A 14664-nucleotide genomic window follows, 5' to 3' on the forward strand; every position below is an offset into this window, starting at 1 on the left:
ATTTCCGCAAAACCCACTCGTCAAAATTTAAGATTAGAAGTATTTCCCAAATTTTCCTAAATTGATTTTTTTAATGTAAAACAGTCCACGTGCATCCAGAGAAAAAAGTTTTTAAAGACCCACTTTTAAAATTCAGTTGGATAAAATCAAAACAAAAATAAAGATTTTCAAAAATTTTTGGGGTTGCAGGTTTTTATCCCCAAAGGACCTTTGAATTTTTTTTTTTGAAATACGGAAATATACAGCTTTTAAAAAAGTTGTCAGGTTGACATTTGGGCTGTTTTGGAAAAATTTAAATTGGTTTGCGAAAATTTTTCTGAAAAACTTGTTTTTACAAAAATTTTTTCAGCTTTATTTTTTAAAAGGTTTTTGATAATAATTGCTTTATACTGCAGAAAAAAAGATGACTAAAATTAAAAATACTTTGGACTTTGGATCTTTTCCCTTTGCTATTTTAAATTCAAAAAATTTTTGAGACTTTAAAACCTTGCCCTTGGGCCCTAGAATATTTTCCACGTAAATTTTCAAACAAAATTCTTGTGTATCTTTTTTTTTTCATGCAAATCGGTAAAATTCCCTTTTCTTTTAAAACAAAAAGGGAACATTTCTTTAATCAAAGTTTAATGGAAAATAAAGGGTTTTTGAAAATTTTATTATGTTTTTTTTTTTCTTTTTTAAAATCGGGGTTTTCTTTACAGTCATTACACCCAAAAGTAGTAAAACTTTTTTGTAAGGGATAATTTTTTTCAATTTCGTTCCCCCTCTTATAAATGATATTGTTACAAAAATCTTATTTTATTTTTTTAATTTCATATCGCTTTAAATTTAATCTCAAAACGTATTAAAAAAAAATTTAAATGTGGTTTTTTGGGGGTAAATAACTTAAAATTGTATTTGACAGTCCCTTTGTTTGGTGTTCGGTTTTAGTTTTGGTCCCTCGAAACCCGGGGAAAGTTGGGATTTAAATGCGTTTTTTGGTTTTGGGGTTTTTAGAGGAATTTTTTGGGCAAAGTTCAAACTTTCGTAACATTAGTACAATATTTTAAAAGGCGTTTTTCATTTCCCGGAAAACATAAAAGTTTAAAGTAAAAAACCCAATTTGGGCTTAAAAATTTTTGGAAATTTAAAAAAAAAAAAAAAAAAAAAACTGGGGGGGGCGGAAAAGGTTTTAATGTTTTAACTTGTGGTCCGGTCCCCAAACCCTTTCACATTCTTAGAAGGGTTTGTTTTGTATTACAGTACTGTACTTGTTTTAAAAAGAAAGGGGTTGTTAAATCAAATTAAAATCCAAAACACCCTTTTTAAATTTTAATTTATTAGTTTGGGATTCTTCCCGGGATGACCCTGGAATATTGGGGTAAAAAAAAAATAAATAAATTAATTAATTAATAATTTTGGTTAAACCTTTCTACTATCATCATTAAATTTTTGATAGATATTTTTTTCGAAAAATTTTAACATACACTGTTACTTTTTTATTTCAAGGGCTTTATTTCTAAGAGCACTTGTGTCCGGGTTTTCCTGGGTTTTTTGGGTGGCATTCAAAGGGGGGTTAAAAGCAGATAAATGTTTTGCAATTGTTCCCCCCCGACCTGTCACTGTTTTTTTTAATTAAAAGGGTTTTTTTAAAAGAAATTTTATACCTGTAAAAAAAAGATGTTGGCACGTTTTAGGGCCAATTTCCCTCTTGCATATCAGTTTTTCTTAACAAAATTTTTTGAAAATTTTTCCAAAATTTTTATTTTTAACAACTTGGTGTTCAGGGTAAATTTTTTCATTTTGTACAAATTTTTGAAAGGGTTTTCGCAGGGAAACCCGGGGGAATCGGGATTTAGTTGATTATACCCGTTGTCCCCTAAATTATATATTTCTATGTTTTTTAAAAAAAAAAAAAAAAAAAGGGTTTTCTTATTTTTGATTTGGTCTGAGTTGGCGAATTGGGCAAAAACCAAAACTTTTAGAATAGATCTATCCCCCTGTCAACGGGTATAAATTTGGGATCCGATAATCAGTATTTGATTTTTTAATTCCCCATCAGACATCAAAAAGCAAAAACCCTCTTAAACTTTTGCTTAAAAAATGTCAATTGTAGCCACAGTTTAAAACTTCTGAATTTTTTTAGAAAATGGACCCCAGCAAATTTTGTAAATTTTGGGCGGGGGCACAATATATTAATTGGAAAAGGTTTTTAAAAACATTTTAAATTAGTCAAAATTATTTTGATTTCAAATTTTTTTATAATTTTTGCGGGGCAAATTTTGCGAGTAGGGGTTTGCCCGTTTACGTTAAAATTAAAACTCAAAATTCCCAGGATCGCGTAAAATTTTGGGTTTGGGTTAAAATAATCATTAAAAGAATTTTTCTATTAAAAAAATTTTAAATCTAAAACATTAAATATTTTTTTTGAAATTTACAAAAATTAAAATGAACTTTTTTCTTTAAAGGGCAGATTGTTAGCGTCGTTTTATTATGCATTTATTGAATCTGTGTTGTGTTCAAAGTTGAAAATTTTTAAACACTATAAGTTTCAAGTTTATCCATTGCCCCCTTTTATACATACCAAAAAAACGAGATAAATAAAATTTTAAAAAAAAAACATTTTTATTTAGTCCGCAAACCCAAGGGGGACACTTGACATTTTTTTTTAATTGAGGAAAAATATTTATAGGTTTCCCCGCTAAATTTCAAAGGGTTAAAAATTTGGTCAGATTATTTCCTTCAAGAAGTGCGTCGCTAAAAGAAAGAAGTGTAATTGAAATACCGTGGGTTGTTTGGGCCATTTTATTTGTAAAGGGACTTTTAGTCGGACAGTGTGCAATCTATTTATTAAAAGGTTTGTTGGTGCTTTGGAAGGGAAAACTATTTATTTTTCTATTAAAATTTGTATGAAGTGTTTCTGTTTTATTGCAAACCAAAACGACAATTTCTGAAAGTTTTCTCCTGAAAGGAAAAAGGGCCCAAAACCCCTAGCGTCTCTCTAGATATTGATACGAAAACACTTTTTTTCCCGGTAAAATTTATGCGGTAAAAAAGGTTTTTTAATTTCAGTTTTTTAAAATTTTTAATTGGGGCATTTTTTCTTTAAAAATCAAATTTGTATTCAAAAACAAAAATATTACCTTTTTTATTATTATTTGTTCAAAAGGGTTAACCAGAGTTTTTATTTTTACAACCCCTTATCACGAAAAAAAACGTTTTGGTTGAAAGTTTTTTCAAGGGGCAAAAGGGCCCCAAACACAGGGTTTTTAAAAATTTATTTAATTTTAAAACTGCACGTGATGTTGGAAATTTGCTGTCTGTCTTTTTAAGTTGCCAATTTATTATATTTTTATTACATGGTTGAATTAGGGGTTTGTTTATAGAACAAATATAAAAATTTTTGGTTTAAAGGGAACTATATTTGAAATTTAAAAAATCTTCTCAGATTTTTGGGGGGTTAAATTTTTGGGAAATTTTTTTTGTGGCCGGGAAAAATTTTTTGTCGACCCCCGGGGGCAATGGGGGTTCTTTCTAACGTTTTTATGTATGGTGTTACTGTGTAAAAAGGGTTTGGGTCTTGGCCTTGGCAATAATTTGACTAGCCTTGCTTAATGTGTCATAGCCTTGCTTATTTTTAGCCTTTTTTTATTATAGTAGTTGCCTTTCTTGAATTACCGTAAAGTTGCCCTTTCTCCGTTGGTCCGCTAAAAATTCCTTCATTTTCTTCGGCAGCCAAAAACCCTCGGGGTTATGGGGGAAAGTTTTTTTTACGTGGGGTAACTGTTGCCCTTTCTCTTTAGTATTTTCCCCCTTTTTTGAATTTCAGTACGTTGCCTTGCTCCGTTGGTCCGCTTTAAAAATTTTTGTGTACTGTAGCCTTTCTCGCTTTGCTTTTGAATCACGTACGGTTGCTTGCTCCGTTGCTCCGTAAATTTTCCCCTTACTTTGGCCGCCAAAACCGGGGCGAGTTTTTGGGGGGGGTTTAATTTTCTTTGGTGTAATGTGGTTTTCCCTTGCGTTTTTGTTTTGGTGCTGGGCTTTTCTTTTTCCACAACCAACCCTGGATTTTGATTTTGGGGCTTTACCCCGGGCGCGTCGGGTTTTTTCCCCCCCGGTCGACGGGTTACTACAAAAAATGGGGTGGCCAAAATTTTCCAAAACTATTTATAATAACTTTTATATATAAATGTGAATTACATATTAGACTTGTTGCTTGCAGTATCATATACACCTATAATCAGTATAGCCTATTTGAATGTCATCATATCTAAAATGTACAAATAAACATGTAGTAAACTGTGAATATTGCAGTTGTTTCTTATGTATAATTTCGGGTAGTAAAATAAATGTTTGTCAGTTGGAAATGCATTTGAAGAAAAAAAAAGTCTGAAAATATTTTCTTCAACTACTCAGCCTTAAACTGAATGGGTCTCAAGAGGAGAAACAAAAATATCTGTAAGTTTGGCCATAATGATTGTGTTGATAAAACATTTTGTGAAAACAATATAAAAGATATTGTGAAATAGCAATAACTTATTACCTATACATTTCTGCCCATTTTCAAAAGGTCTATAGCCCCGTCCACATCTAACATGACAGAAATATGAACCAATAGTATTAGTGCATTCCTCTTCAGCAGGACAATTAGCTGATGCAGTGCTACATTCATCTATATCTGAAAAAAAAAAAAAGAGCTTGACAGTAAGTTGAAGCAGTGTTACGTCCATCGATGTCTGAAATAAAGAGCTTGACAGTAAGTTGAAGCAGTGCTACATCCACCTATGTCTGAAACAAAGAGCTTGACAGTAAGTTGAATCAGTACTACGCCCATCTATGTCTGAAACAATGAGCTTCACAGTAAGTTGAAGCAGTGCTACATCCATCTATGTCTGAAACAAAGAGCTTGACAGTAGGCTGAAGCAGTGCTACATCCATCTATGTCTGAAACAACTTGACAGTAAGTTGTAACAGTGCTACGTCCATCTATGTCTGAAACAATGAGCTTGACAGTAAGTTGAAGCAGTTCTAGGTCTATCAATGTCTGAAACAAAGAGCTTGACAGTAAGTTGAAGCAGTGCTAGGTCTATCAATGTTTGAAACAAAGAGCTTGATAGTAAGTTGAAGCAGTGCTACATCCATCTATGTCTGAAACAAAGAACTTGACAGGAAGTTGAAGCAGTGCTAGGTATATCAATGTCTGAACAATGAGCTTCACAGTTAGTTGAAGCAGTGCTAGGTCTATCAATGTCTGAAACAAAGAGCTTGACAGTAAGTTGAAGCAGTGCTACATCCATCTATGTCTGAATCAAAGAGCTTGACAGTAAGTTGAAGCAGTGCTAGGTCTATCAATGTCTGAAACAAAGAGCTTGACATTAAGTTGAAGCAGTGCTACATCCATTTATGTCTGAAACAAAGAGCTTGACAGTAAGTTGAAGCAGTGCTAGGTCTATCAATGTCTGAAACAATAAAGATTAATTTTTCATATTAATCTCATTTATTATGGCTAAATTGAACTGGTCAACTATTTATTATTAAGTTTGTCCTAATTTGTCGTCTGCTGTCCATAAACCTTGACGATGCATGCGAGTCACGTGACATATAGGTATAAATGTAAGCAACACCGTCTTCTGTCCTCTTTCAATACTGGTAAATCGAAGCCCACCCACCGCACCCAAAATCTTTCATATTATTAGTCATACTTTGTAATTGTATAAAGGAAATGAAGTTCAATTTTTCTGCCGTTGAGTTTTGTATATTTCAGTTTTGTTTCTTCACAATGTATGGCAAACCCGGATCTCTCGGCACTATCGTTGGTATACAAAAAGACGGATGAGTTGATTTTGCTGGATCTCACTTAGAACATAATCTACATGCCGAGCCGACCATAGTACAGCAGTAAGACTCGTGGAATGAATATAGCCGGGTGTCCAAGTGAAAAAGGAATTGTAATATATTTAAATACTTAACAGTCGTTTTGTTCAGAGTTCGGAGGAACTGAAGCAACGAGACATTAATATACCATTCTTATTCTAGGAGAGTAGGTATAACATTTGCTGAACTGAAGAGGAAACATTTTATAATTTAAGTTTGTGACGTGTTTGATAACAGAGTGACTTTAATATTCATAAAGTTCCATTTACGAGGAGATGAGGACTATAAACGAAGCATGAAAGAAGTTTAAATAGTGCTGGGATATTTACAAATAAACGTTACTTTGTATTTTAACGCATACTATATACCATGTCGTTATTTCTTTTAACTATAAAAATATATTGCTAATGATTCATGTTTCATTCAGATGTCTATATATTTAACAACGTACGATTAACATAGATATACATTATTAAAATTTTTTCTGTCATGACGCGGAAAATTCTTACGCATAGGGGCGGCCAGGATTTCACATAATAGATACATTTCTTTTACCCCCTATAAATTTAAATTGCCTAGAGTGTCGTCTGTAGGTGGATAACAGTTTATAGGGTTCAAAAAATTATTTTCTGGGCTCTAAAATTATCTTTGGGTTAAATGAGCTTTAAAGTACTTGCTAGATTAGCTTTGACTAAAGCGGTCTTTAATAGCTCCTATTTTGTTAGGCCATTCTGTAGCAAAGCAGTATAGTTTCATGTTGCACTGGTGATTCGATTAATAGGTAGGCCCTACTGCGGTGTACCTTGCGGTTATATCAATCGCCGAGCGGCGGCAAAAGTAGCATTAGTAATGCTTTGCGGTTCTATCTAGCACCGTGTCAATGAGTAGCAAAGCAGTATAGCAGCATGATTGCACTGGTTGTTGGATAAACAGGGTTAAATCAGTGAGAGTAGCATTAGTAATGCTTTGTATCTGGCGGTGTCTATGCGGTGCAGATTTATTACAGATCTATATGACGCCGATCGGCGTTATTGGTGCAACAGGGGTGGGGGCTTCCCAGGGTTTCTTGTAAAGTCAGCTCTTGGTCGCTCCTATGCGTATGTCTTTCCATAGTTATAATCTATGGATCGAACAAACTTCATTAGTGTCGTCTGATGAGGTTTATTTCACGTCCGTCATGACCATATCCGCCATTCATATTTTCAATTATATTCTTGGAAATACTTTTAAAAAGTAAACTTGATGGAATTATTTATATGTGGCAATGCAATAATCGTCAATACAAATATGAACTATCGCATGCCGTTGTGTTATTGGTATTTATCAATTGAGTCCTAGAATAAAGAGCTTGACAGTAAGTTGAAAGAGTGTGAAACAAAGTGCTACATAATAGATGAGGTTAAAAGAGAGACTCACAGAATCTATTTATGATATAAGATTAAAGGCATAAATAAACATTTCAGAAACAATAGTGATAATGACTTATGTGTGACACTTCTTTAAACTGAAAGATTTTGCAGACAGCTGATAGATTGATTTCTGGATAAGAAAACATGGTACAAAGGTACCATTTTGGATGCAGTGTAAAATATCACTGAATATGTTATGCATAGATAAAACAGTAAGCTTAGGAAAACATGCAATATTATATTAATGCATATGTAATTATGGGAAATGAGGTCACGTCGAAACAAGAAGTGCAGGACAATTTTTAACATTAAGTGTTACCACTTTGCTATTACAAAGAATGTATCTTAGCTAAAGAATTTCCACTGCTAACTTTCTTATCCCAAAAGAAATAGGTGTGAAGATTGATGATTGTATGTTGAAGCGTTTTTCAGTTAATAAGCAGAACCATTTTCAATCTCAAGGTTCATATGCTTCACTAACTGACCTCCAAAACAAAAGGGTCATTCACAGTCATTTTACCTGTTTTTCTTCTTTATTAATTGGTGCTTTAAAGTATTTTCATTAAATAATAATTCTGACCAAATTTCAATTCTATCCGGTCAGAAGAAGATATCTAGAGAGTTAACTAGTTTTTTTTAACCTAGATGACCCAGTTACAACCTTTTCTGAGAATTTATTGAGGCAAACTTTTTAATCAGCTTTCAGTAAGTTTGGGCCAAAATTTTGACATCTTATGTTAAAAATAAAATGTAAGGCAATTGATAACTGACAGAACATCCATGTAGACCATTAATTCATTCTGAATGTTTGGTTTAGGTGAGCTAGAAATACACTGCCATATATGAAGAATAAGAGAAAATTAACATACCTGTACACTGTCTGCCATCCACATCAAGCACATATCCTAGTGGACAGGAGCAATAATAGCTTCCCGGGGAATTATGACAATAGTCTGAGCATGGCCTCAATCTTGTACATTCGTCATCATCTATTATAAAACAATTTATGTTAAACATTTTATGTTATCATCTACTTTCTTTAAGAACAGTTTTTACATTTCTATTCAGAATTAAAATGCATCATCAAATTTTAAGATACAGCATCCACTATAAATTTTTATCTTGCAAAAACTTATTAATGATATTTGACATAAATAACCAATTTCAAAGGGCCAAGGCCGACGATCAATGATGACTGAAATTGGAACTGTTTTCTCTGATTCAACACCTATATTTAAACAAGTATATTTTCAACATAGTGGTGTTGTACAATTAGTTTTAAGATATAACAAGAGCTGTAAGGCTGCCTAATCACCTAGAGGGAGATCGCCTTACCATGCTGGTCTTGTATGAAGACTAGCTCAAGGCATGTTAACGTGATGGCAATGATTTATCAAGACTGGGTCAAGGCCTGTTCATGTGATGGCAATGATTATATGAAAGAATGGGTCAAGGCTTGTTCACCTGATGGCAATGATTGTATGAAGACTAGGTCAAGGCCTGTTCACATGTTGGCAATGACTGTATGAAAAACAAGAGCTGTCCGTAAGACAGCCAAGCTCGACTATTCGAAATATTGTCCCAGAAGCAGGAAAATATTACCCAAAAAGGTTAAATATCAAAAGAATTTTAAGTTCAAAACGAGGCATAATTTGATCAAAATGCATATCAGTTATGCTACTTGCTGCTATCAACTAGTTTTATAACCCCGAAGGCACATGTGAAGTTTTAATTCAATATCTGCATTAGTTTTGGAGATAGAAACTCGCATGTAAATCTTTAACCAGAATTTTCAAAGTCCAAAAGGGGGCATAATTTGCCCAAAATACATGCTAGAGTTATGGGACTTGACCTAGTGAGGTTGGTTATTGATCTAGAAAAAAAAAAGTTTCAAATCTATATGCCTTTTTGAAATTGCTGTATGTACTTGCACGCAAAACTTTAACCAGGATTTTCTAAGTCCAAAAAGGGGAATAATTTGCTCAAAATACATGTAAGAGTTATGGGACTTGATCCAGTGAGGTAAGTAATTGATCTAGAAAAAGAAAAAATAGTTTCAAATCTATATGCCTTTTAGTAACAGCTGTATGGTACTTGCACGCAAAACTTTAACCAGAATTTGCTAAGTCCAAAAGGGGGCATAATTTGGCCAAATGAAGGTCAGAGTTATGGGACTTGCTGGCTATCAACTAGTTTTATAACCCCGAAGACACATGTGAAGTTTCAATCAATATCTGCATTAGTTTTGGAGATAGTACTTGCATGTAAAACTTTAACCAAAATTTTCTAAGTCCAAAAGGGGCATAATTTGCTCAAAATACATGTCAGAGTTATGGGACTTGACCCAGTGAGTTGGTAATTAATCTAGAAAAAGAAAAAATAAGTTTCAAATCTATATGCCTTTTAGAAATAGCTGTATGTACTTGCACGCAAACTTTAAACCAGAATTTTCTAAGTCCAAAGGGGGCATAATTTGGCCAAAATGAAGTCAGAGTAGGGGACTTGTTGCTATCAACTAGTTTTATAACCCCGAAGACACATGTGAAGTTTCAAATCAATATCTGCATTAGTTTTGGAGATAGTAACTTGCATGTAAAACTTTAACCAAAATTTTCTAAGCCCAAAAAGGGGGCATAATTTGCTCAAAATACATGTCAGAGTTAGGGGACTTGCCCCGAGGGGTGGTTGACCTAGTAAAAAAAAAATAATTTCAAAGCTATAGCCTTTAATTGATGGCTTTATGTACTTGCATGCAAAAACTTAACCAAGGTGTGACGCCGACGCCAACGCCAGGGTGAGTAGAATACTAGACTTTTCTTCAAATAGTCGAGCTAAAAAAGACTGGGTCAAGCCTGCTCATGTGATGGCAATGAATGTTTTAAGAATGGATCAAGGGCCCTGTTCAAGTGATGGCAAAATCTGGCAAACTTGGCAATAAACTGTTGTTTCTACAGATGTAACAGGGATGAAAAAGTGAAAAAATTGTAACTAGAAAAGGGTTTTTGTAAAAAAGCGCATGTCTCCCCCAATGCAAAGTCCTATGGGCAAGAAGTCAATAGGGGTCAAGAGCAAAGTCAAAGAGACATGCTGGTTGGCTGCAATAGGGATTATCTACTTGGCATGTCCAGTCATCCCCCTAAATTTCAACATCTTGGCCTAGTGGTTCTCAAGTCACTGTTTTAGGCTTTTGTGACCTTGACCTTTGATCAAGTGACCTCAAATAAATAGGGTCATCTACTCTGCATGTCCAATCATCCTATTAAGTTTCAACATTGAAGGTCAAAATGGTTCTCAAGTTATTTCCAAAAAATGATTTTACATGAAAAGGCCACTGTGACCTTGACCTTTTAAAAGACTGACCCCAAAATCAACAGGGGTCATCTACTTGCATGTTCCCAAACATCCTATGAAGTTTCAACATTCTGGGGAAGTGGTTCTCAAGTTATTGATCGGGAAATGGTTATCAATGTTCAGGCCCCTGTGACCTTGACCTTTAACGGAGTGACCCCAAAAAAAATAGTGGTCATTACTCTGCATGAAAAATCATCCTATGAAGTTTCAACATTCTGGTCGAGAGGTTTTTAAGTTATTGATTGGAATGGTTTCCATGTTCAGGCCCCTGTGACCTTGACCTTTCCACAGAGTGACCCAAAATTGTAAGGGGTCATCTACTCTGCATACCAATCATCCTATCAAGTTTCCCAAAATTCTGGGTCAAGTGGTTCTCCAGTTACTGACCGGAACTGGTTTTCAATGGTCAGGCCCTGTGACCTTGACCTTTAAAAGGAGTGCCCCAAAATCGATAGGGGTCATCTACTCTGCATGTACAATCATCCTATGAAGTTTCAACATTCTGGGTCGAGTGGTTTTCTAGTTATTGATCAGAAATGGTTTTCCATGTTCAAGCCCCTGTGGCCTTGACCTTTGATGGAGTGACCCCAAAATCAATACGGGTCTTCTACGCTTTATGACCAATCATCCTATGAAGTTTCAACATTCTGGGTCAAGTGGTTCTCTAGCTATCGATCGGAAATGGTTTTCAATGTTTCAGGCCACTGTGACCTTTACCTTTGACAGAGTGACCCCCCAAAAACAATAGGGTCATCTTTCTTTTTATGACAAATCATCCTATGAAGTTTCAACATTCGGGGTCAAGTGGTTCTCTAGTTTATTGATCGGAAAAGGTTTTCAATGTTCAGGCCCCGTGACCTTGACCCTTTGGGCGGAGTGCCCCAAAATCAATAGGGGTCATTACCTTCATGGCCAAACATCCTATGAAATTTCAACATTCTGGTCAAGTGGTTCTCTATTATTGATCGGAAATGGTTTTCAATGTTCAGCCCCCGTGACCTTGACCTTTGACGGTGGGCCCCAAAAACAATAGGGGTCGTCTACTCCAGCAGCCCTATAACCCTATGAAGTTTGAAGGTTCTAGGTCAAATGGTTCTCCAGTTATTGCTCGGAAATGAAGTGTCACATACGGACGGACGGATTGACGGAAGGACGGACGGACAGACGGACGGACGGACAGGGCAAAAACAATATGTCTCCTGGGGGAGACATAATTATGCATATATACCTTACAGGTGTCTAATGGGCATAGATTCCCATATAATCATTAACAAAGTCCCTACATCTGGCTTAAATGTGAGCTAAATAAAGTGATGAAGTCACATCCTTTTGCAAAACTATCCTGTGAATTGTGTTTAAACTTTATTGAACAAACTTACCTTGACAATATGCACCCTCAACATTCAGAAAAAATCCATCAGGACACTGGGTTCTTGGGGAACCTATGATAAAATAATAATACTTTAACATTTCACACAAATGGAAGAGCATCATACTATCTCAAACCCGTAAGACTCTCACTTTACATAAATGGACCAGAGTATCACACTACCTAACCCGTAATCTCTACATTTTCATAAAAGGACCCGGATCATACTACCTCAACCCGTAAGTCTCTAACTTTTCATAAATGGGGCCAGGTATCAATACTCCCAACCGTAAGGGCTCTACATTTACATAAAGGCCCAAAGATATCTATACCCCAACCGTAAGTTCACATTTACATAAAAGGGCCAGAATCATATACCTCAACCACGTCTCTACACTTTTCAAAATGGGGCCGGTACATATTCAACCAGTAAGTCTTTCACTTACACAAATGGACCAAGTACATATACCCCAACCAGTAAGTCTTACCTTTACACAAAAAAAACCCGTCAAACACCTCAACACAAGTCTTTGCATTTACCAAATGGACCAAATATCATATACCTCAACCCGCAAGACTTACACTTTTCATAAAAGGACCCAAATATCTACTACCTCAACCGCAAGACCCTTTTCACTTTTCATAAATGGACCCCAATATATCACCTAACCAGCAAGAAACCCACCTTTCATAAAAGGACCAGGTATCTACTACCTCAAAAGCAAGACTCTACATTTTCATAAATGGACCTGTAAACTACCCAAAACCCCAAGTATTTGCATTTTCTAAATGGACCGATACCCCTACCTAACCCGCGCTCTACACTTTTCTAAATGGACCAGAGTTATATACCTCAACCACAAAACTTACACTTTTCATAAATGGACCAGAGTACTACTACCTCAACAAGTCTCTACCTTATAAAAGGACCGAGTATCTACTACCTCAAAACCCGAAAAATTACAATTTTTCCAAAAAGGACCGTCAAAACTCAAAACCCGCAAGTTTTGCATTTACTAAATGGGCCAGAGATATATACCTCAACGCAAAGACTCTAACTTTACAAAATGGACCAGAGTATCATACTACCCCAACCACAAAGTAACTTTTCATAAATGGACCCCAGTATCAACACCTCAACCAGCAAGACTCTACACTTTACATAAAAGGACCAGAGTATATACTACCTAACCAGCAAAACTTGCACTTTAAAAAATGGACCTGTCAAACTACCTCAACCCCAAGTATTTTCACTTTTCATAAAAGGGCCGAGTATCTACTACCAACAGAAAGACTCACACTTTACATAATGGACCGGTATCATACACCTCAACCAGTAAGTCTCTACATTACATAAATGGGCTGATTCATCTACTCAAACCCGTAAGTCTCTACACTTTACATAAAGGACCAGAGTATCATCACCTAACCGTAAGTCTTACACTTTACATTAAAAGGACCCGAGTTCATACATTTAACCAGTAGTCTTTGCATTCATACTACCTCAACCAGTAAGTCTTACACTTTTCACAAAGGACCAGAGTATCATACATCTCAACCATAAGACTCTCACTTTACATAAATGGACCTGTCAAACTACCCAACCAGCAATCTTTGCACCCTTTTTAATAAAGGACCTTCCAAAATACCCCAACCCGCAAGTATTTTCACTTTTCTAAATGGACCAGAGTATCTACATCTCAACCCTAAGTCTCACATTTTTATAAATGGACCAGAGTATCAAACTACCTCAACAGTAAGTCTCTACACTTTACACAAATGGACTGTCAAAATACCTCAACCAGTAAGTCTCTACACTTCATAAATGGCCAGGATCATACTACCCCCAACCCTAATCTTACACTTTAAAACAAATGGACTGTCAAACTACCCAAAACCGTAAGTCCTACCTTTACAAAATGGGCCCGAGTTAATACTACCTCAACAAAGTAAGCTCTACGTTTACATAAATGGACCAAGTAAACATACTACCTCAACCAGTAAATCTCTACACTTTTCTAAAGGACCTGTCAACTCCTCAAACCCGTAATCCCCCCCTTTTTATAAATGGACCAAAACATATTACCTCAACCAGAAGTCTCTACCTTTACACAAATGGACTTGTCAAACTACCTCAACCAGAAGTCTTACACTTTACATAAAGAACTAGAGTTCTCTACCTAACCAGTAAGTCCTACACTTTACAAAATGGCCGAGTATCATACTACCTCAACCAGTAAGTCCTACACTTTACACAAATGGACCTGCCCAAATACCTAACCCTAATCTCTACCTTTTCAAAATGGACCAAGATCAACACCTAAACCCGAAATCTTACACTTTACACAAATGACCCGTCAAATACCTCAACCCGTAAGTTCTCACTTTTCATAAAAAGGACCAAGGGATCTACTACCTCAACCGTAAGTCTCTACACTTTTCTAAATGGACCCGGATACAAACCTCAACAAAGTCTCTACACTTTACACAAATGGACCTTCAAACCCTCAACCAGAAGTCTTACACTTTCATAAAAGGGCCAGATATATAATACCTCACCAGTAAGTTCACACTTTAATAAAAGGACCCGGTATCATACTACCTAACCAGTAAATTCAACTTTACTAAATGGGCGCAAACTACCTCAACCAGTAAATCTCTACACTTTCCCTAAAAAGGCCCCGA

At 35.5% G+C, this 14664-nt stretch overlaps 1 protein-coding gene across 1 annotated transcript in view; it reads right to left on the reverse strand.

Annotated features, from left to right (window-relative positions):
- LOC123564816 (hemicentin-1-like) overlaps positions 1-14664 on the reverse strand; it is a 168915-nt gene that overhangs the window by 9248 nt on the left and 145003 nt on the right. Inside the window, 3 exon segments of the mRNA XM_053524242.1 lie at positions 4520-4654; positions 8129-8248; positions 11990-12052. Coding sequence (XP_053380217.1) covers positions 4520-4654; positions 8129-8248; positions 11990-12052 — 318 coding nt within the window.

This window comes from Mercenaria mercenaria, chromosome 15, assembly GCF_021730395.1.
Source record: "Mercenaria mercenaria strain notata chromosome 15, MADL_Memer_1, whole genome shotgun sequence".
Classification (NCBI taxonomy): domain Eukaryota; kingdom Metazoa; phylum Mollusca; class Bivalvia; order Venerida; family Veneridae; genus Mercenaria; species Mercenaria mercenaria.